Source organism: Catharus ustulatus, chromosome 6 (genome assembly GCF_009819885.2).
Source record: "Catharus ustulatus isolate bCatUst1 chromosome 6, bCatUst1.pri.v2, whole genome shotgun sequence".
Lineage (NCBI taxonomy): Eukaryota > Metazoa > Chordata > Aves > Passeriformes > Turdidae > Catharus > Catharus ustulatus.
In genome coordinates, this window is record NC_046226.1 from 2,409,757 (window position 1) to 2,433,642 (window position 23,886).

Genomic DNA, 23,886 nt, shown 5'->3' on the forward strand with positions numbered 1-23,886 from the left:
CTGCTGCTGACCACCCTCCTCCTCCTCCTCCTCCTCCTCCTGCGGCCGCATCCCTCCTCCATCCCTCCTCCATCCCTTCCTCTATCCGTCCATCCATCCATCCATCCGAGCGGCCGTCCGTCCATCCCTCCATCCCTGTGTCCGTCCCGCCCCGCGGGGACCGGGGCATCGCCGCTCCAGGTACGGCGGGCACGGCGGGGAGGGAGCGGGGCTGGGGGCACTGGGAGCACTGGGAGCACTGGGAGGGCTGGCACTGGCCACACTGGCGCAGGTGGGGATGGGCAGGGCGGTCCCCACCCCCGCCACCCGCTGTCACAGACCCCCCCGAGCCGCTCCTAAATCCTAAAATCCCCCCAAATCCTGCGTGTCCCAAACCCTTGGGGACCCCACGGGCTCGGGGGTCCCACCCTGCTTCCCCCGGAGCGGGAAGGTGCCTTGTACCGGGAGTTCAGTCTCCCAACAAAGGTTGGATTTAGAGGGTTTGATCCTCCTTAATCAGCTGATTTGCCATCACAGGCGAGGCTTTCTCCGGGGATGAATGAGACGTAGTGTTCTTTCTTCCCCGGTTTTTTCCTTTAATCACGGGAAGGAAGGAACGGGGAGACTTTCCCAACCCCAAATCCCTGCTGGGATCGGCCCCAGCCCGGTTTGGAGGGATTTTGGGGGTGATGTCCATCCTGCCATCCCTCTGCACTGTCCCTCTTCCAGCATTTCTATCAAAATCCCGAATTTCCCCAGCAATGCTTTTGGGTGAAGGATTCCCAGGAAAATCGGGAAGATGAGCTCAAGGAAAACTGGTCCAGGGTTTGCTTGCCCCGGTGGGGAGGGGGAAATCCAGCAAAAAAAAAAACGGACACGGGGAAGATTTGGAATAGATATTCGGAGGAAATTCCTGGCTGTGAGGGTGGGGAGGACCTGGCACAGGTTTCCCAAAGAAGCCCCAAATCCCTGGAATTGTTCCAGGCCAGGTTGGAGCAGCCTGGGCTGGGGGAAGGTGTGGATGGCAGGGAGTGGAATGGGCTTTGAGGACCCTTCCAATCCACATCAGCGATTCCACAATTATCAGCTCCTTGATGGAAAATGATTTATATTTAAAGAGAATCCTGACGCACAGCGATGCCCCCTCATTAATCAATTACTAATGAGCTCCTAATGAACTTAGAGCACGGTACCCCCAGGGCAGGGGCTGGGAGCAGCACTGATCTGCCTCTGCTCTTCCTGCTGCTGCCTCTGGGTTATTTCTTTCCCTTTTTCCCCCCCTGCCCTCCCGAATTGCTCCCTCTCCATCTCCTCACCAGCCATCCCGTGCTCCTCACTCCTGGAAAAGGGGCTGGGGCCGTGGCTGGGTGGCAGGAGCAGGCTGCAGCCAGGCATTGAGGATTTTTCCTTATAACTGGATTTCCCTGAATGCAACTGGAGCATGCGATTTTAATCCTCTTTCCTACCATATGGCCGCTGGCTGGATTGAAATATGACTCAATTAATTATTGCCAGGAAAGCCCTGGGGCCAAGCCTTTCTCCAGGAGGAGGTTTGGAGGTGCTCCCGGGGTTCTGATGGGGCTTTTCTCACCCTGTGCTGTGGGATTCAGGGATGTGCCTCAGCCCCATCCCACCCCAGCAAGGCCTGGCATGGCCCCAGCTGCTCCTTGGCACCAGTTTTGGGGCTTTTTTAGGCATTTCCAGCCTTGAAGGAGGAGGCAGGGATGCAGTGTGCTGCTGGCTGCTCACCTGGAACACGAGTCTGGCGGTCTCAGCATCACCTGGAGGCAGCCTCAGCCCCAAAATGGGATATTCCCGGTTTGTGGTCCTCACACGGTGCCTGCACGTGCCCATCCCCTCTCCCAGATTCCCTGGGAGCTGCCAGCTCTGCTCCCAATGGATCATGCACCAGCAGGAGGGATCTCGAGGGGTTTTCTCCTCGCAGCCATGAGCTGGTGGTGGCTTTGTGGGGCAGATTTTGGATCTGGGGGGAGATGATGAACGAGGCTGCTTCATGGTGTGGAGGTTTTCAGGACTAGGAGCAGGAAATCCTAGAGGAATTCCCATGGATTGATGGCTGCGAGCTGGTGAAAAACCTCTATTATTATTATTATTATTATTATTATTATTATTATTATTATTATTATTATTATTACTGTTATTAATCCCCAATCCCTCCCGCTGCTTTGCCACCCCGCGCCGAGCGGAAAATACAACAAAAAGGCAATTTTCCCGGGGTGGGCAGTGCCATCCCACCTGGATGCTCCCGCTGGAATTCCAGGGGCTCCTGAATCCCGGTGAGTCACCGAAGGAGGACAGCGAGGCGCCGGCGCCGCCTGTTTCCATAGTAATTAGGGCTGGAGAGGCGGTGCTGGAGCCCCACGGACCCCCCGTGTCCCCAAAAAGGGGCGGCTGTCCCGTTCCGTCCCGTTCCATCCTAGCTGGGATGCTCCATCCCGTTCCATCCCTGCTCCATCCCTGCTCCATCCCGCTCCATCCCGTTCCATCCCGCTCCATCCCGTTCCATGCCGCTCCGTCCCAGCCGGGATGCTCCGTCCCGCTCCGTCGCGCTCCGTCCCGTTCCATCCCGCTCCGTCCCGTTCCATCCCACTCCATCTCGCTTCATCCCGTTCCTTTCCGTTCCATCCCTCTCTATCCCTCTCCATCCCGCTCCACCCCGCTCCATCCCAGCCGGGATGCTCCATCCCGCTCCATCCCGTTCCATCCCGCTCATTCCCGTTCCATCCCGCTCCGTCCCGTTCCATCGCGTTCCATCCCGCTTCATCCCGTCCCATCCCTTTCCATCCCATTCCATCCCGCTCATTCCCGCTCCATCCCTCTCATTCCCGCTCCATCCCGTTCCATCCCGCTCCATCCCGCTCTATCCCGGGACACGGGCGGTCCACCACGGGTCTGGGATTGCCCCGTTTGGGGCCGGGATTGCCCCGTTTGGGGCCGGGATTTAGGGGCTCACCCTGGGAAAACACCATTTGGGGCACGAGTGGCATCAGTTCTGGGCGTGACTCCCCCGAGGGTTTCGCCCCGTGTTGTGTCCGTACGTGTTTCCGTGGGGTTCGCTTGGATTTTCAGCTTTTCTCGTTTTCCAGGCTCTTTTCTCGCTGTTCTCCTCCTTTCTCTGGGTTCTTTGTGGAGAGGAGGGATGGGGGCAAAGGCAGTGGGAAATAAATCCCCATTCCATGGAAAAGGATGTGGGTGGATCCTGATCCACTGACCAAGGAATTTTCTGCTTGTCCTCGCACAGTTTTATCCCTTTCTCACTTCCAACCCAGCTTTCCATGTGCATTTTTCCTTCTGGGTGCAAATCCCCCAAACCCAGTCCCTTCAGAGCACAGGGGTGGCCTTGTCCACCCAAAATCCCAAAGAGGATTTCTCGGTGCTGCTGCTCGTGGGGAACTCGGGATGGCTGCAGGGACAGGGGCTGGCCAGGAGAGCATCCAGCAGAACACAGATTCGGCTCTGTGGAGAAGCCAGGCTTGCTCCAAAACCCATCCAGAGTGGCTGGGATGGTGTTGGTCGGGTGTGGATGTTGGATCAGGCCAGTGATTAATTAGTGATGCCTTTGATTGGAGATGTGCGAGGGAATCGTGGTGCTTGGTGGGCAGGGAGGCAGCTGGAGGCAGGATCAGGGAATCAGGGAATGACAGGGAAGGGAGCTCAGAGACCATGTGGGATGGGTGAGGACACAGCCACACCGAGGCTGGAGTCTAAAATCACTCATCTCCTGCATTTCATGTGGGAATGATGGACTCCAAGCACCAGGAGCAGTGGGAATAAAAATCCCTTCTAAACCAACATTGCAGCACCTTGCAGCTGAGACCCCCTGGATAATTCCTGGGAAGCAGCTGCACCAGGACCTGCTGATCCTCCCAAACACAATTAGTTTTCACCTTATCTCGTCCTTCCCTGGCTTTTCACTCAGCAGTTTCCTTCCCCTGTTGTCTGTCATCACCATCCTCGTTAGAACCTGGGTTAATTAGTTTATCCAGGGGGAGTTTTTGTGGTTGGAGTTCTGTGCTCTGGGTGATGCTCTCATGGTTCTTCCAGGGGTGCTGCTGTGCTTCCCAAAGTGCAGGATAAGCTCCTTTATCAGCTGAAGTCTCATTTTAACAGGTTTATCTTCCTGCCCTCTCTTGCTCTCCCGAGGGCTTTGGGAAGGGAAGTTGGCTCTGTCCATCCCCTGAGCATCCCTAGGAACAGCTTTCCTGGCTGGAAAAGTCCTGGATGGAGCTGTAAGAAGGATCTGGGTGGGAAGGGCCTTAGAGCTCATCAGGAATCCCTGCTCCTTGCTGGGTCACACGAGATCCCTCCCAAGGGGAAAACCTGGAAGAGCATGGGATGTTCCCACTGCAAACTCGGGGTTCCTGCTTTCACCAGGGTGCTCAGCATCCTTCCTCCAGGGGGATAAACCCCAGCCCAAACCTGGCTGCTTCCTGCTTTTCCTGTGCTTTGAGCTGCCTGTGCCCATCCCTGCAGGGACATCGGTGCCATGGGCCACCAAACCCAATTCTGGCACATTCCTGGGATAAATCCGTGCTGGGGATCCCTCTCCTCCTGCACCTGCCTGGGTAGGAAGAGCTGGAGCCCCGGTGTTCCCATGGCTGGCACCTCCAGGGTGTGTTAATTATGGTAATTGTGGTCATTATGGTCAGGTCGGTGCTGCTGTGACAGGAAACTTCAGCCTTAGAATCGTGGAATTGTTCAGGTTGGAAAAGCCCTCTAAAATCTTCAAGTCTGTTCCCACCCATGTCCCCAAGTGCCACATCCCAAGTGCTTTTAAATCCTTCCAGGGTGGGGACTCCACCCTGGGCAGAGTGTGCCAGTGCCTGAAATTCCTGGGCAGTTTGCACCAATAATTTTAAAAATTTGTTTTCCAATGAGCAATGCTGAGCCCCTGCAGCCAGGGAAAAGCCACCACGGTGGTGACACCCTGGGGACAGGCAGAGTGTCCCTGTGCAGCTTCCAGAGCCTGCAGGGATGTGGAGGAGCTGTGTTTGCTCCCTTGTTCCCATCTGAGCTGTGTCCCAGAGGAGACACCAGGAGCTGGATGAAGTTCAGGAATATTTCACCTGTTGCAGCTCCTGCTGGGATGGCACTGCCAGGTGTCCAACAGCCACAGCCTGGGGCATGATCCACATCAGGGGAATCCTGAAAGGATGCTGGATGGCTTCAGTTGTCTTAAAATCTTCCCTGAATTCCTGCAGGAGCTGTGGGTTTGGAGGTTTGGGATCATTTTGGGTAAGAAAGCACCAGCTGTCAGCTGATGGGAGATGCTCGGTGCTGATTTGATTCCTCAGTGTTGATTTGATTCCTCTGTGGTTTTGCTGTGGAGCAGGTGCAGGGAAAGGAGGATAAAGAAGGTGTTGAGAGTCAGGAGTGCCAGGAAAATGTCTTCACAATGTCACCAGGGGATAGCAGGACAGTGCCAGCCTGTCTCTGCATGTGACTTTTGCCATCCTTAGGGGTGACTTGGTTATGTCTGCAGCCAAAGGGAGAAACCTTGAGAGAAACAGGCAGGGCTTGGTCTGAGCCTCCAGAGGACAGGAAAAATTCTCTGTGCCCAGAGTGAGTCCAGAGGTGCTCCATGGGCTGGGGGAGCTCACCTGGAGAGGAGAAGCTCCAGGGAGAGCTCAGAGCCTAAAGGGGCTCCAGGAGAGCTGGAGAGGGACTGGGGACAAGGGATGGAGGGACAGGACACAGGGAATGGCTTCACTGCCAGAGGGATGGGAGATTGGGAAGGAATCTCTGCTCTCAGCACTCAGGGCAGATCAGAGCTGTCCCCATGGCTGTGATCCATGAGTCCAGGTGTCCCCAGGATGTCCTGCCAGCTCTTCTCCACATTCCTTCTCAGGGACTGGCTCTGCAGCAATTTGGGGTCCTTAACTGTGGACCAGCCCTCACAACCCCTCTGAACCTCTTCTAATTCATCTCCAGGCTGCTGCTGGAGCAGCTCTGGCCCAGCTGGGAAGTGCCCAAGCAGAGATTCCTCACCTTGGGAAATGCTGAACATTGCCCATGGATTCCATGGCTTTGTGTAGAACCTTGGGAAGGGACAAGGACCTGATGGGGACAGAGCTCCAGCATGACCCTGGGACAGCTTGAGGTGTTGGGTTCAGTTCCTGAAGTGCTGCATCCCTTGGATTTTTAATATCCTGGAGATGTGGTGGTGTTTGTGTGGTGCTGGCAGGGCCAGCCCCATCAAAATCCCTTGCATTATTTATCAGCTGATTTAATAGAATTGCTCAGCCTCACATCCTTGCTCAGGGATTTGTTTCCACCCCTGGTGCTTCCCTCACTCCCCACTTAATGCCAGTGGTGGGGGAAACTCTCCCTCCTCCTTCCTCCATCCACACTGTGAATAAAAATGGGGAATAAAGGGAATAAAAAGATTATTTTAATGCAGTGAGCCAGGCTTAAGGAGAGGTATAAGCAGCAAACAAGGGAGGTGCTGATTATTATTTTTTAAGCCTAAAATCTAAGCCCTGTGTAAGTGTTTCTATGAAATGATGTAAAAATTAGGCTGGTTTTGAAGCCATGCTGCTCCTCCATCCCCCAGCTGTTTCCAGTGACTTTTCAGCTGAGGAAAAATATCAAAACCCACTGAAACTGAGATTTCCAGTAGCAGGGAAAGGTGTTAAATCCTGGGGAAGGCAGGGAGTGGACACAGAGGGGGATAAATGAAGCACATGGGGGATCCCTGCATGGGAAGGGAGGGAACCCAGCTGCTTTATGCTGTTTCACCCAACCTTTGCAGCGTTCCTGAGCCTTCAGATTGTTCATCCTTTATTCTCTTTCTGCCGTGTGAGTGCAGAATCCGAGCCCAGGCTGGCGGCTTCTCCTCTCCTGCCGCCTGCGTAATCCCGGGGTGTGCTGAGCATGTGTCATCCAAACCCAGCATGGTGGGAAAGGCAGGGCCTTGACTCAGCAGCAAGGGTGGCAGGGATGCTCTGGGAGGAAAAGGGGCTGGTCAGGGATTTAGGGCTTTGTGAGGTGCTGGGTGTGGAGCTCAGGGGGTGATCAGGGTGGGTGAGGATGGAGACAGGGCAGGGAATGGTGTGGGAAAGGCTCTGAAGGAGCAGCTGGGGAGGGAAAAGCCAGTTCTGCTGTTTTGCAGGAGCTGTGTGGTCAGGGGAAATGTAGGTGGGTCAGGCTGGAGCACAGGGAAGCTGCTGAGCACACACTGCTGCCTCTCAGTGCCTGCCCCAGTTCTGCCACGCTGGCCGTGCCCTCCTCTCCTCATTCCTCATTCCTCAGCCTCCAAACCAGAGCCTACTTTAGCCCTGAGTGCTGCAGGGCACAGGGGAGAGAGGCAGCACAGGGGCACGGCAGTGAGATTTAATTGGGATAATATGGGTCAGCTCGGCGACCGAGCGGGGAGCGGCAGCACCAACAACCTACTTCTGCCAGCCCGCCCAAATAACCTGGTTTGAGCTGGGACAGGCTCCAGGCCTGCCTGCATTCCTGCCCAGGTCTTCATACAGCTCTGCCCAGGTCCTCAGACATCCCTGTGTGCATCCCTGCCCTGATCCACACCTGCATCCCTGCCAGGTCCACACACATCCCTGCCTGCATCCCCACACACATCCCTGCCTGCATCCCTGCCCAGATCTTGTCCACATCCCTGCCTACATCCCTGTCCAGATCCCCCCACACATCCCTGCCTGCATCCCTGACCAGGTCCTCACACATCCCTGCCTGAATCCTGTCCTGATCCACACCTGCATCCCTGCCTGCATCAGTTCCTGGATCCCTGCCTGCATTTCTGCCCTGCATTCCTGCTTGTATTTCTGCCTGCATCTCTGCTCAGATCCCCACACACATCCCTGCCCTAATCCACACCTGCATCCCTGGATGCCTCAGTTCCTGCATCCCTGCCCTGATCCACACCTGCATCCCTGCCTGCATCCCCACACACATCCCTTTGTGTATCCCTGCCCACATCCTGCTTACATCCATGCCCAGATCTTGTCCATATCCCTGCCTGCATCCCTGCTCAGATCCCCACACACATCCCTGCCTGAATCCCTGCCCTGATTCACACCTGCATCCCGGCCTGCATCAGTTTCTGGATCCCTGCCTGCATTTCTGCCTGCATCCCTGCCCAGATCCCCACACACATCCCTGCTCTAATCCACACCTGCATCCCTGGATGCCTCAGTTCCTGCATCCCCACACTCATCCCTTTGTGTATCCCTGCCCACATCCATGCCCAGATCATGTCCACATCCCTGCCTGCATCCCTGCCCACATCCCTGCATCCCTGTCTGCTCCTCTTTCTCCATCCCTGCCCACATCCCTGCATCCCTGTCTGCTCCTCTTTCCCCATCCCTGCTCTCATCCCTTCCTGCATCCTGATTGTATTTCTGCCTGCATCCCTGCCCCCATCCTCATCACCCCCCTCTCTCAGCCTCAGCTTTGCCAGGCTGTGAAATGTCAGAGCCAGCACCAGCCACACTAAATTCCTTTTTAGAGTTATAGATTGGGGAAATACAGAATGCACAGGGAATTTTTCTCCCCTCTTTTTTCCCCCCTTTTTGCCTTTTCCCCCCTTTCTTTTTCCTCTTTTTATTTATCTTTTTTCCTCTCCTTTTCCTCATTTTTCCCCCCTCAGGAACCTGCTAAACCCTCCCCCATTCCATGTGGCTCCTCCACCTGCACATTGGGGTGTTGCCCTCAGCAGATGCTTCCCTCCCTTCACAGGATGTAAAACCCTCACAGCCCCAGGATAACGAGGTTTTACCCCACAACCCACACCTAAACCACACCAAATCCCCCAAAATTATCACAGAACTCCCATCTCCATGTGCTGCAGCCACTATTGGAGTAGCTCTGAAGGCACCAGCTCTGGATGCTCTGAAAAACCTGGAAAAAGAAATGAAATTCTTGAATGGTTTGGGTTGGAGGAGACCTTGAAATCATCCAGTCCCACCATGCCATGGACAGGGACAATTCCCACTATCCCAGGTTGCTCCAAACCCTGTCCAGCCTGGCCTTGAACACTTCCAAGGATGGAAGGAAAATTAATACAAAAAAAATTGAAAAAAAAAGGTAAAAAAAATTCCCAGCCTTGTTCCTTCCATGACAAGGATGGGAAGAGAAATACCAGGCAGCAGCCCTGGGAATTCTGCCTACAGTCCCAGCTGGGCTGTGACCTGTTTGCTGTATTTGAAGCTTGAAATAGAGCCTTATGAGTAATGTGGTTCAGGTGCTTATCACCAATTAATTAATTCTTTTGCACGGTGGATACCTAATTAAAGCAGTCTCAGGTAATTCCTAGGAGGAGGGGGGCTCAAATTAATGGGGCTGCTTAACGGGGTTGTTTCTCTGCTGATGCAACTTGTTGGGTGATTCCCAGAGGCTGGAAAGGGTCATTGGGCTCCCTGTGAGTGTTACTTAAAATAAAATTCTAATAAAGGTTTGATCGGGGTGAAATCATTGGAGGATGATTTCTCATCATGAGGATTTCTGCAGCCCAGAAATGGCTTTGCCTGCTGCAGGAGGGTTTTTGGGAAAAATGAAAAAAAGGGATTTGGGGTTTATTTGAGCTGAAAGCTGATTTGCAGAGGGGTGGGCTCAGCAAACTGGCTAAATCCACATTTTCCTTCCCATTTGCTGTTCTCACATGCAGGGTACCCCTAAAATAGGATTTTTTTATCCAAGTCAGGGCAATGTCTTGTCCCCATTCCTCTGGGGTGGCTGTGACCCCACACCAGTGAGCAGGGATTGATAAATCGTGGAATTATTTGGGTTGGAGAAGATCCCTGAGATGATGGAGCCAAACCATTCCTCAGCCTTGGATTTGGGGTGATTTTCATGAGGCTCAGGGTGGGTTTATCCCTTTCCAAATCCTCTTGGAAATGTGGTGTTGACACAGCCAAGTACCCAAATCCCCTTGGAAGTGTGATTTGCAGCTCTCCCTCCATCTCCCCTTCCAATCCTCATTCCCCATCAAGATCTTTACCTTGACCCTGGCCAATACTTAAGAGCAGGATGTTAAAAACTGAAAGCCATGACTGGATATGTTAATTAACATGAAATAATAGCTCTTGGCTCCCTGCCTTAATTAAAGGTCAGGAGTTCAGAGCTGGATGAGCAGATAAGGAAGAAATTCCTGGCTGTGAGGGTGGTGGGGCCCTGGCACAGAGAAGATGTGGGTGCCCAATCCCTGGAAATTCTCAATTCCAGGCTGGATGGGCAACCTGGGATAGTGGGAGGGTGGATGGGATGAGCTTTAAGGTTTCTTCCAACCCAGATCAGTCTGGAATTCTGTGATCTGTGTGCTCTGATCCATCCATGGAATTTGTGTTATTCCTGCGAGCAACCCCCAGTCTTCCAGCCACCTCTGGATGTTTTTTAACATTTTATTAAACCCTAAAAACCCAACCCAACATGAAAAAACCCCATCAGACCTTAAAGCAGTTTCATTTTCAGTGCAATGAGGCCGTGGCAGGGCTGAGCCCTGGTGCAGAGCAGGGGGCTGGAGCTGGAGGTGGTGTGACAGGATGTGTGCCCTTATCTGGGGTGTCACAGCATGTCACAGCCCAGGCCCCTTCCCTCCTGTGTCACAGCAGGAGGAGATGCCAGCCTTGCTCCCCAGCATTTGGACATCCTCATTCCCCAAAATCTGGACATCTTTATTTTCCAGTATCTGGGAATCCTTATTCCTCAGGATTTGGACATCCTTATTCCCTGGTATTTGGGCATCTCCATTCCTCAAAATCTGGACATCCTTATTCCTCAGTATTTGGGCATCTTTATTTTCCAGTATCTGGGAATCCTTATTCCTCAGTATTTAGGCATCCTTATTCCATAATATTTGGACATCCTGATATCCTGGTTTTGGGCATCCCCATTCCTCAAAATCTGGACATCCTTATTCCTCAGGATTTGGGCATCTTTATTTTCCAGTATCTGGGAATCCTTATTCCCTGGTATTTAGGCATCCTTATTCCCTGGTATTTGGGCATCCTCATTCCTCAAAATCTGGACATCCTTATTCTTGAGTATTGGGCATCTTTATTTTCCAGTATCTGGGCATCCTCATTCCATAATATTTGGACATCCTGATTCCCTGGTTTTGGGCATCCTTATCCTTCAGTATTCTTATTCCTCAAAATTTGGATATCTTTGTTCCCAAATATTTGGGGATCTGTATTTCCCTCTGTATCTGGGCATCCTTTTTTCACAGATTTTTGGGCAGCCCTGAATTCTCCAATATTTGGCCATCCTTATTGCCTGGTATTTGAGCAACCTTGCTTTCCAGTATTTGAGCAACCTTGCTTTCCAGTATTTGGGCATCCTAATTCCTCAGAATTTGGGCATTCTTATTCCCCAAGAATGTGGGAATCCTTTTTTCCTCTATATGAGGCATCCTTATTCCTCAGTGTTTGGGTATCCCTGAATTCCCCAGTATTTGGGTGTCCTTGTTTCCCAGTATTTGAACACCCTAATTCCTCAGTATCTGGACATTCTTGTCCTTAGGATTTTAGCAACCCTGAATTCCTCAGTGTTTGGACATCCTAATTGCTCAGAATCTGGGCATTCTTATGCCCCAAGACTGTGGGAATTCTTTTTTCCCTCTCTATGGGCATTCTTATTCCTCAGTCTTTGGCCAAGGTGAGGGAACACCCAGAGCCTGATCTGCTCCCACCACTGGGATTTTCCCTTGTGCTCCAACACTTTTTCCCAGTTTTTTCCCCCAAATAACAACCCTAGAGCAGGCTGAGGGTTTGCTCAACTACCCTGCTGGAATTCCCATGGTTCTGGCTCCTTTTTCCAACCCTGGAGCAGGTCTGTGCTCCCTCCCTGTGGCATTGAGATGGAGAGAGAACCAAAAAATCTTGTAGGGATGGTGGCAGGAAAAACCAGAGCAGGTATCCCAGGCTGCTGGTCCTTCACCTGAACAATCTTTAAAAAAAAACAAAAAACAACAACAACCAAAGAAACCACAAAAACACTAAAAAACAAAAAAAGGAAGTGGAGGTTAGTTCCTGTTTGCTTCAGTTTGAGCTGTTAGGGGCCTGAGAGAAAACAGCAGAGGTTGCACAGAGGCAGGGGCTGCTCCAGGGAAAAAGGAGCAGGAATGTGAGAGCCTGACCCCACCTGGGCTCCATCCTGGCACAGCAGGTGGGTGAAGGGCACATCCATCCCAATCCCAGCACTGAGCTCTTCCTTTGGAGCAAAATTAGGGGAGGGAAAAACCACCCATTGCTTTGCCTGGATAATTCCAATCCTTGGAAATGCCCAGGTTGGACAGGGCTTGGAGCAGCCTGGGATAGTGGGAGGTGGCCCTGGACATGGCAGGGGGTGGGCTTGGAGGGGGTTAAAATCCCTTCCAAACCAGAATATTGTGGGATGGATAGCTGGGGCTGAAATGGCCATCCCAGCTCTCCTGTTTGGCTGGAGGGATTGGATGCTGCTGGGGTAAGGAAGCTGTTTCCATGGAAACAGGATTGGTTTTTTTCCCCCTCACTCTGTTATCTTTTAATTTATTTATTTCTTTATCTACCAACACATCTCTGACCTGCAAGCTGCTTCCCAGGGATTTAAACACTGAAACATGCAGGATAAAAAAATGGGTGGGAAAGGGAATAAAATCCCTGTGGAGAGGGGCTGGAACCCCCACTCAGGATTGGGATTTTCTTTGCCTCAGGCACAAATCGAGCTCAGAGCATTTTCCTTCCTTAAGGAAAGAGTGAACCACGTGGAATTTGGGTGCATTAAGGCTCCTTTCCCAGCCAGATCTGTAACTCCTGCTGGGATCAGTGGCACTATCCCATCTCCCACCCCCTGGAAAACGTGGCTCTGCTATTTTCTGTTTTGCCTCTTGTATTTTTATACTTTTCTGGATATATTTAGCAATATTTTTTTTTAGCTGAGCCACCTATTTTTAGCCACAAGATACTTGGCAAAGCCATGCAGCCCCTCAGGAGGGATTCCCACGCTCCAGCCCTGGTCCCACTCATCCCTTCTGGATGGTTTTTGGGGAGGGAAAAAAAAATTTGGGAGAGTGGGGATGCAGTGAGCTGGGCTGGGCTCAGCTCTAGGGAAGCACAGGGACAGGGAGAAATGAGATTTGGGAGAGATTTCTTCATTAGAATACTGTGAAAAACACATTTTGCTATTATGGTAAGGGTTAAAAGGTTTAATAAAAAGATAATAGGAGAATATAAATATAAATATAAATATAAATATAAATATAAATATAAATATAAATATAATAAAGAGTTATAACTGTTGGGTGTTTGGTTGTTTTGGGAACCTTTTTTAAAATACATTTTATAATACATCAATTTGTTGCATATTTATAGTTTTTATAATGTATAGTTTAATTAGGTTTTATATTTTGAGAATTATTTAGTATGGCTATTTTTTGGGTTTGCTTTTTTAGACTATGCATGTTTTTTGTGGTTTTAATTTTTTTTTTTAATTATTTTTTAATTTGGGTGGTGGTTTTGGTTTTTTGCAGTTGGTGAGTGTTGATAATTGTTGTGTCAGTTGCAGGGTTTTTATTATGTGTTTAGGGGCTGTTATTTTAACTGAGTGGGTAGTTTGAGCATAATCTTTTTTAAAAATGTATAACTTTTGCTATTAGAAAAAAAAATTATATTGGTACAGAAAGCATTTATCTTAATAGTTGCAAAAAGCAAAAAATATGTTATGTACTTAAAACAAATACCCTTTCCTGCTTTTCCTTTGGTTCAGAGGGGAGAGGTGAATTTTGTGGGAAAACCACGCTAGGAGGTGGAAAAAAAAATTTTAAAAAAAGTTTGGGAAATGGAATCTTGAAATCATTCAGGTTGGAAAAACCCTCTGAGGTCATTCCACCAGCTCTGCTGGTGTCCCCAAGTCCCCACTATCCCAGGTTGTTCCAGGTTCCATCCAACCTGGCCTTGGACATTTTCAGGGATGAGAAAATGCCATTTTTTAAACATTCAGGAGAATTCCAATCTCCACCTGTTATAAGTACATAACATATTAACAATTTATTATAACATATTATTGGCTTTTCACAACTATTAAAATAAATGCTGTATGTATAATGTTAAAATAGCTTTTCTGTATCAATATAATTTTTTTCTTTTCTTCTAATAGCAAAAGTTAAACGTAAGTTTTTTTAAAATAGTGTACTTAAACTACCCACCTAATTAAAATAACAACCTGTAAATGTGTAATGAAAACCCTACAACTGACACAACAATTATCAACACTCACCAACTGCAAAAAGCCAAAACCACCACCCAAATTTAAAAAATAATTAAAAAAAATTAAAACCACAAACAAAAAACCACAGATACTCTAAAAAAACTAACCCAAAAAGTAGCCATACTAAATAATCCCTAAAAATTTTTACTATACAAAAAAACTATAAATATGCAACAAGTTAATGTATTGTAAAATATATTTTAAAAAAGTTCCCAAAGCAACCATATACTTTTAACAACTTGCCAAGCACCCAGCTGTTTCAACCCTTTACTTTATGTGTGTCTCCTATTATCTTTTTATTAAACCTTTTAAATTTTACCAAAACAGTAAAATGTGTTTTTCACAGTTTTAACCCTTTACTTTATGTCTATCTCCTATTATCTTCTTATCAGACCTTTTAAATTATACCAATAAAACGAGTTTTTCACACCACCCATGCAGACCTTGAGCTAAAACTCAAGGAAAGAGGAATAAAAACATTTTGGAGGTGTTTAAGCCCCAATTCCATGGGTTTGGAGCTGGAGCTGGTGATGGATCCAGGACTGGAGCTGAATTCCAGGATCTGCTCCTCTGAGCTGAGCTCTGAGCAAAGCCGGCAGCAGCTGCTGCTGACGAGGAGCTGGCAAACGAGCTCTGCAAGCAGAGCTGGCAGCTCTGGGGTGCCAGAGCCCCACAGGAGCCCAGGCTGGCAGGGAGGGATGGGATGGCAGCTTAGCAGGAGGGCTCAGCAGCCAGAAATGCTCCTTTGGCAGTGGCTGTGTCTGCTGGTTTGGAGGACAGGTGTGTGCTGAGAAAGGCAGGAGCTTCTCTTTGAAATGGAGAATGCAAACCCCCTCCCTCCAAATTATTATAATTTTGAAATCAAGGGGCTCTCAGGCAAAGATATGGGAATTAGGAATAACAGTTCTTTGCTAGGGAAATTAAAATAGAAATACAGCACTACAAAGAACAAACCCCAAACCCTGACACAGTCAGAGTACAGCCTGACACCCGTCAGGCAGGGTGTTGGCAGCAGTCCCATTCCATGGTGGCTGCATCCTCCTGCAGTGACAGATGTGGCTCAGCTGGAGCAGTGCTCCTGTACAAGGTGCAGTTTCCCTCCGGAGCTCCAGTGGTGATGTGGAGAAATCCGGTTTTCCTCTGGAGTCCAGTGGAGAAAGGGGCTCCCTTAGTGTCCCAAACCCTCTGTTTTTATCTTGGTAAGAAATGTTGGGCTCTTCCCCCTGGCTGGAGCAACTCCCAATGGGATGCAGTAATTTTATCAGTGCCACAGTGGGACTCAATGGCCATGAGCAGAAAATGACTGGCTGGAGGAAGGATGGGTTGTGAAAAGATAAAGAACACTGCCCCAGCTGGTTTATAAACCATGGCCATGAACAGGAGATATCCCATGAGATAAAGAACACTGCCCCAGCTGGTTTATAAACCGTGGCCATGAACAGGAGATATCCCATGAGATAAAGAACACTGCCCCAGCTGGTTTATAAACCATGGCCATGAACAGGAGATATCCCATGAGATAAAGAACACTGCCCCAGCTGGTTTATAAACCATGGCCATGAACAGGAGATATCCCATGAGATAAAGAACACTGCCCCAGCTGGTTTATAAACCATGGCCATGAACAGGAGATATCCCATGAGATAAAGAACACTGCCCCAGCTGGTTTCAATGGATGCCCATTAGCAGAATATCTCCCACAGAGATCAGGATCACTGCCCCACCCTCAACAGATGGTGACAGAACAGAAACCTTTTATCACACCCTGTATTGTAACATTTGCTTATAATCGTGAAATTACTGTAATCTCCAGGTCCCCTCCATCAGAGCTCAGCTCCTGCTCCTAGGCAGCAAAACCCCACACATGAAGGTGCAAACCACCCAAATTTCCTGGTGTTCCCATGGTCCCAGGGCTGCTCTCACACCCTGTGCTGTTGTGCTGAGCTGTGCCTGCAGCGAGAGGAGTTTTGTGGCACTCCCAGGGGAATTCAGGCCCTGCCTTATTTCCCTCACTTAATGGCAATGTGTGCCTGGATAATGGGATTCCTGCCTTGGAGCCCACAGGTTAATGAGTCCTTCCTCATTATTTTCATGCTAATGATGTTTCACATGGCCAGGACATGGATATTGTCTCTTTTGGGCTCTGCACTGTAATTACAACTCGGGTTCTTGCCAGGGTGTTTTGATATTTGTGTGTTGTGCAGAGGGGCTGGGGGTTATTTACTGTGTGTGGAAAGGGATGCAAAAAGCTGCTGAGGGACTTTGGACAAAGACAGGACACAGGGAATGGCTCCCACTGCCAGAGGGCAGAGAAGGATGGGAGATTGGGAAAGAATTCCTGGCTGGGAGGGTGAAGAGGGACTGGCACAGAGAAGCTGTGGCTGCCCCTGGATCCCTGGAAGTGTCCAAAGCCAGGTTGGACAGGGCTTGGAGCAGCCTGTGATGGTGGAAGGTGTCCCTGCCCATGGCAGGGGTTGGGATGAGATTGGATTTAAGGATTTAAATTAAACAAATTTAATTTAAATTAATTTAATTTAATTTAAGGTCCCTTCCAACCCCAACCGTTCCATCTCTCTGTGATAAATCCAATGCAAACAAATAAAATATGGAATTTTGGGGTTACTCCTGGTGGTCCCACAGGGGGCACAGTGGGATCTCCTCTCTCTGGGATTTACAAGCTGCTTTTGTGGCTGTTTTCCAGGCTGAGACATTCACCAGCTCACTTTGAAGTGTCACCTGCTGCTTTTTTTTTGTTATTTTGTTTTATTTGTTATTATTTTGTGTCATTTTGTTATCTGCTGCTTTATTTTTGTTATCAACTTGTTATTTATTTGTTATTATTTTATTTTGTTATTTATGTTATAAACCACCCAGGTTTGCCCAGGGGTGGAAATGCTCTAAAACCATCACTAGCCCCAAACTGGTTCTCATTTCTTCTTGAAGCACCTGCAGAGCAGCTGAGCATGGCCAAGGGTGGGGTGGCTCCTGGGAGGCTCCTCTGAGTTGCCCCAACATTGCCCCAGCAGGCCTGTGACTCCTCCCAGCAGGGTCCCACCCTTCCCTCACCTGATTTTTGGGGCTGTTTTCCCCATTTTAGTGTCCCTGTGGTGAGAGCAAGGGTTGGATATACAGAATTCTTTAAAGGCGTAAATTATAAATTATTTATTATTATAAATTATTATAGATTATTATAAATTATTATAAAGTATTATAAATTATTATAAATTATTGTAAGTTATTATAAATTATTTATTATTTAAAGGCAGTGAAGGGCTCAAACAGGCATAGAGAAGCTCTCAGCAATCCTCCCTGCTCCCAGGGATCCCAAACATGGGATGGCTGAAATCCCTGAAGTGATTCCCTGCCACTGGAGCAGGTCCTTGGTGTGAAAGGGAATTGTTTAGGTTGGAAAAGCCCTCTAAGGTCGAGTCCCCAGCACTGCCAATCCCACCACTAACCCATGTCCCCAAGTGCCACCTCCTCACCCTTTTGGGACACTTGCAGGGGTGACATTTGCTGCCTCAGGAAAGTCTCTGTGCCACCCAAACCAGGCAGCAGCAGCTCTCCAAATTCCATTTTCAGGGAAAGGAAAAGCAGGGGGGATGCAACTCTGCTGCTCAAACCCTTCTCTAGCCACAAAAAAAATTGGGGAGAGAGGAGATAAACCCACATGGGAACAATGCAGGGACTGAGCTGAACCCCCAGCCATGGCACAGAGCTGGGTCTGTGTTGGATCCCACAAATCTGGGTTTTTTTCTGACCTTTCTCTGCTAATTCTGGGTAATACTTTTTTTATATATGTCCAACATATGCCTGAGGGGAGCAGATCCAGCCAGGAGCTGAGCTGGAGCATTTTGGCAGCATTCCCCAGGAGATGTTCCTTCCACCCTATCCTGAGCTCTGTGCAGCACACAGTGACACCCATGCCCTTAAACTCTTGCCCTTAAATTCATGCCCTTAAACCCATGCCCTTAAATCCATGCCCTTAAATCCATGCCCTCAAACCCCTGCCCTGTCCCTGTGCATCCTCCAGCCCTCTCAGCTGCACGTTTGCCAGCAGCCCTGGGCTACTTTCCCGCTGACTGAAACCTCTTCCTGTGCTGAAAACCTCACTGAATGCAAATAGAAAATGTCACTGGGGGCTGGGCTTGCTCAGAAGGAACCTGGGGATGTGACACCCCTGGGGTCACTGGGGCTGGCAGTGAAGTTCCCACGGAGCTGAGTTTTGTTTTCTGTTCTCTTTATTTGAAGGCAGTGAAGGGCCAAGAGGAGCAGAGCTTCCCTTAGAGGCACAAATCACCGGAGAGATCGGCTTCTGGTAAAGAAAAAACCTTCCTTGTGCTCCCCTCCTCATCCTCACACCCCAGCTGGCCCTGGCATGACTCCTCCAAGCACAGGCTTTACCTTCTATAAATCCCACTCTCCAAACTCTCTAAGATGAGCTTGAGCTGGGCATGCCTTCATCTTTTCCTTAAAGCACCACAATTTCCTTATTTTAGGGCTTGTCCCATCACCCAGGGGTCTCTCTGTGCCCTGAAATTGCAGGACATCCCAAAAAAAAGCCCATTTTGGAGCTGGCAGGCAGGAGTGCTGCTGGAAAGCCCTTGCTGCTGGAGGAGCTGGATGCTGGGATTCTGCTGCCTCTGCCAGAGCTCACTGTTGGTAGAAGGTGCTGGAAAAACATCCAGGACCCAGCCAGGAGTGGCCTTAATGAGCATCCCCTGCCTGCCTGGGGTAGAAACCTCCAGAAACAGGAAACTCCAGCATCCTGTTTAGCATCTCAATGTGCAAACTGGCAGCAGGGACAAAGCCAGGGAGGCCAAGGGACGCTGGCCACACACTGGGCATGGGCACAGGGAATGAGTCTGGCACAGAAATCCTGTTCCCTGGTTTTTGTTGCTGTCACAGGCTCGCAGGGGCTCAGCTGGGCTCTGCACAGTCCCAGGGTCACCTAAGTGATCTTGTCCCTTGTCAGGAAAATTAATCCACAAACACCAGAGGTTTATGTCCAAAAAGGAGACAGAGGAGTCACTTTATTTGAATAAAGGGAGAGGCCATGGGGCATCCCCTGGTCTCTTGAATTTGGGAGGACTCAGCCTCCCTTTTTATCCCAATTTCCTGGCCACATTTCCCTCTCTCTTTCCCCATTGCTGAGGTACTTGAGGGGTACAGACTTCCCAGAACACCTGATCCCTAAGATTCCCCTCTAATGCATAACCTTCCCTTTTAATTTTTAAATCTTGTGGAATTCATGTTTTTCCCCCATTGCTTCTTTCATCTTTCAATATCCAATTTAATTTCTCAGCAAACCTGCAGTTTGTTTGTAAAGGCAAATATTTTTTTCCATTCATCAATCAGTGGAATCCATCTCACTGTTTCTTTTACCTCTCAGTGCTGGTTTTATCTACCAGCAGACCCACATCTTGTTTGTGCAGACAAATCCAACATTGCTCTCACCCTGCTCTGGGGACAGCAGGGCGGACACCACTGGCAGCGTGTCCCTGGGCTGGCATCTGACATCCTCACCCCTCATTCTGTTGGCTCTATGTCCTGGTTTGGAGGACAGGTGTCTGCTGAGAAAGGCAGGAGCTTCTCTTTGAAATGGAGAATGGAAACCCCCTCCCTCCAAATTATTATAATTTTGAAATCAAGGGGCTTTCAGGCAAAGATATGGGAATTAGGAATAACAGTTCTTTACTAGGGAAATTAAAATAGAAATACAGCACTACAAAGAACAAACCCCAAACCCTGACACAGTCAGAGTACAGCCTGACACCCGTCAGGCAGGGTGTTGGCAGCAGTCCCATTCCATGGTGGCTGCATCCTCCTGCAGTGACAGATGTGGCTCAGTTGGAGCAGTGCTCCTGTACAAGGTGCAGTTTCCCTCCGGAGCTCCAGTGGGGATGTGGAGAAATCCGGTTTTCCTCTGGAGTCCAGTGGAGAAAGGGGCTCCCTTAGCGTCCCAAAACCTCTGTTTTTATCTTGGTAAGAAATGTTGGGCTCTTCCCCCTGGCTGGAGCAACTCCCAATGGGATGCAGTAATTTTATCAGTGCCACAGTGGGACTCAATGGCCATGAGCAGAAAATGACTGGCTGGAGGAAGGATGGGGTGTGAAAAGATAAAGAACACTGCCCCAGCTGGTTTATAAACCATGGCCATAAACAGGAGATATCCCATGAGATAAAGAACACTGCCCCAGCTGGTTTCAATGGATGCCCATTAGCAGAATATCTCCCACAGAGATCAGGATCACTGCCCCACCCTCAGCAGATGGTGATAGAACAGACACCTTTGATCACACTCTGTATTATAACCCAATATATTCCAACACTCCCCACGTGCAGCCCCAGCCCTCTGGGGGTTTGCAGAGCTAGGAGCAGCCCAGGGGCTGATCCTGGTGTGTTCCTGCCCACAGCCCATCCCGGCAGCTCCTGGCCTGCCCATGGCTAGCAACAACACTGCTAGCATAGCACAAGCCCGCAAGCTGGTGGAGCAGCTGAAGATGGAGGCCAACATCGACAGGATAAAGGTGGGGATCCTTGGCAGCTGCTTCTGGGAATGCTGGGAGGTGGTTGGTGCTGCCCAAAGAGCGTGGTGGGAGCTGGGATGTGGAGCCAGGTGGTGTTTGTGGGGGATGTTTTTATTTTAATTGATCCTGATGGTTGAAGGCAGTGGGAGATGGGAGCAGAGAATCCTGGAGTGGTTTGGGTTGGGTTGGAGGAGACCTTAAAGCCCTTTTTGTTCCATCCTCTGCCAGGGACACCTTCCACTATCCCAGCTGGCCTTGGGCATTCCCAGGGGTGAGAGGCATCACCTGGAGCCCTGTGGGGTGGTGGGAGGAGTGACTGTCCCCAAGGCATCCCAGCTCCTTGCTGAGAGCTTAAATCCAGGGAGAGAAGTGCTCCAGGGATGGGATGAGCTCTGCTGGCTGGGGAGCTGCTGGAAAAAACAGTGAGGTTGGTGGGTGAGGGCAGGAATTGCTGCTGTGGATGTTCCTGCCAAGGGATGCGTGGGAGAGCCAGCAGGGATGCTGAAGTCAGGCTTGTCAGGTGAAGGATGGGGATGGGGGAAGGCTGGGAATGGGAATGGGAATGGGAAATACAGGCTGGGAATGGGAATGGGGATACAGGCTGGGAATGGGAATGGGAATGGGAATACAGGCTGGGAATGGGAATGGGAATGGGGATACAGGCTGGGAATGGGAATGGGAAATACAGGCTGGGAATGGGGATACAGGCTGGGAATGGGGGATACAGGCTGGGAATGGGGGATACAGGCTGGGAATGGGAAATACAGGCTGGGAATGGGGGATACAGGCTGGGAATGGAAATGGGAATGGGAATGGGAATGGGGATACAGGCTGGGAATGGGAATGGGAATGGGGATACAGGCTGGGAATGTGAAATACAAGCTGGGAATGGGAATACAGGCTGGGAATGGGGATACAGGCTGGGAATGGGAAATACAGGCTGGGAATGGGAATGGGGGATACAGGCTGGGAATGGGAATGGGGATACAGGCTGGGAATGGGAATGGGGATACAGGCTGGGAATGGGGATACAGGCTGGGAATGGGAATGGGGATACAGGCTGGGAATGGGAATGGGGATACAGGCTGGGAATGGGAAATACAGGCTGGGAATGGGAAATACAGGCTGGGAATGGGGATACAGGCTGGGAATGTGAAATACAGGCTGGGAATGGGAATACAGGCTGGGAATGGGAATGGGGATACAGGCTGGGAATGGGGATACAGGCTGGGAATGGGGATGGGGATACAGGCTGGGAATGGGAAATACAGGCTGGGAATGGGGATACAGGCAGGGAATGTGAAATACAGGCTGGGAATGGGAATACAGGCTGAGAATGGGAATGGGGATACAGGCTGGGAATGGGAATGGGGATACAGGCTGGGAATGGGAATACAGGCTGGCAATGGGAAATACAGGCTGGGAATGGGAATGGGAATACAGGCTGGGAATGGGGATACAGGCTGGGAATGGGAATGGGAAATACAGGCTGGGAATGGGAAATACAGGCTGGGAATGGGGATGGGGATATAGGCTGGGAATGGGAATACAGGCTGGGAATGGGAATGGGAATGGGGATACAGGCTGGGAATGGGAAATACAGGCTGGGAATGGGAATGGGAATGGGGATACAGGCTGGGAATGGGAATGGGAATACAGGCTGGGAATGGGAATGGGAATACAGGCTGGGAATGGGAATACAGGCTGGGAATGGGGATACAGGCTGACAGACCAGCTCAGACCCCAGAGGTGAAGAGCCAGCCCAGAACCAGCCCAAGCAGGGATGTGCTGCTGTGGCATTGGTCAGGTTCTCATCTCAGATCTGCTGCTCCCTGCCCAGGGATGCTGCCAGCCCTTCCCTGCTGGTGGCACCTCTCCAGGTGTCCCCCACACAGAGCTCCTCCTTGTTGGATCCCACAAACCTGGGGGTTTTGAGCTTTCTGTGCTTTCTGGCACTGACCCCCAGGAGAACACAGCTGTGACCTGAGCCTTGGAGAAGGCTCCAAATTTGGGTGATGGAGTTAAAATCAGGGGTGTGCAGTTAAATAGAAGTGTGTGATTTCACATGGGGAAGGGTTTGGATTTGAAGGTTTTAGAATATAGATATGGGATAAGATGGAAGGTTTTTGCTGTTGTCTTTTTCTATCTTCTTCCTTCTTTTTCATGGTTTCAGGCAGCAGTTTCTGGTTGGACAGTCAGTGTCACACTGAGGGTGACAGGAGTTTGGTTATTGGGTCAAAAGTATCAATAACAGAGGTGTTAACTCTTTATTGGACTGTTTAGCTTTAAAAGCTAACTAGTTTGGTTCAGCTGCATTCTGCTCACTTCTAGCAGGTGGTTAGAAGTGCTGCAGAACTCTCTGTGCTTTAGATAAGATTTAATAAACAACCAAGCCCAAACACGAGAAAATTCATCTCCTTGGTGTTTTAATCCTGCCTCTGAGTGAAGCCAGAAGAGGATGCAGGCAGGGCACTGATGAGGTGGTGCAGTTAACCCCTGCTTTCCTGGCTCCTTTTGCAGGTGTCCAAAGCAGCAGCAGACCTGATGGCGTACTGTGAAGCCCACGCCAAGGAGGATCCCCTATTGACCCCCGTCCCGGCCTCAGAAAACCCCTTTAGAGAGAAGAAGTTCTTCTGTGTGATCCTGTAAACCCTGGAGGAGCCTGACGGGCACTCAGGCCACCCTGAACACTGATGTAGAGTTTTTAGGAATGGGGACGACCTGCTGGTCCGCAGAATTTAAACAAAAATAAGTTTAAAAAAAAAAACAAAACACGGCCTGGAAGCTACAGAGATGTGCATGTTTAAAGAACCTGGCCACCTTTGGGGGAATCTGATGATCTGCATTGCGAGGCAAAAGATCTGAAGTCTGTAGAGTTGCCTAGAAAGAGAAAAACAAAACAAAACAAAAAAAAATAACCCATGTAAAGAATAAACCCGTGTCACTTTTCTGCTCACAAAATTGTTTGATTGTTCCATATTTAAAGCACCAGAGCTGTGCTGAGCAAAGTTAACTGCTAAGGATGTGTATAACCCTCTTGGAATGATGTTGTTGGTTTCTCTCCAAGCTAATATTTTTGATTTGTCCAATATATAGCGACAGGTTAGGTGGCTGTGCTGTTACTCAATGTTTGGTCTTGTGCTTTTTTCATTTC

At 49.8% G+C, this 23,886-nt stretch overlaps 1 protein-coding gene across 1 annotated transcript; it reads left to right on the forward strand.

The window, feature by feature from the left end:
• The first annotated feature begins 86 nt into the window (after nucleotides 1–86).
• GNG2 (G protein subunit gamma 2) lies at nucleotides 87–23,693 on the forward strand. The gene is made up of 4 exons (XM_033062710.2): nucleotides 87–180; nucleotides 18,454–18,520; nucleotides 20,619–20,732; nucleotides 23,253–23,693. Exons 3-4 carry the CDS (start codon nucleotides 20,646–20,648, stop codon nucleotides 23,379–23,381), a joined length of 216 nt encoding a protein of 71 aa, XP_032918601.1. The 5' UTR covers nucleotides 87–180; nucleotides 18,454–18,520; nucleotides 20,619–20,645; the 3' UTR covers nucleotides 23,382–23,693.
• The last annotated feature ends 193 nt before the right edge of the window (nucleotides 23,694–23,886 follow it).

Bases quoted from the DNA above. Each gene is read 5' to 3' on its own strand.
- GNG2 (XM_033062710.2), top strand. From the start codon at position 20,646: ATGGCTAGCAACAACACTGCTAGCATAGCACAAGCCCGCAAGCTGGTG. The intron at 20,733-23,252 runs GTGGGGATCCTT...CTCCTTTTGCAG, and splicing joins CCAACATCGACAGGATAAAG to GTGTCCAAAGCAGCAGCAGA.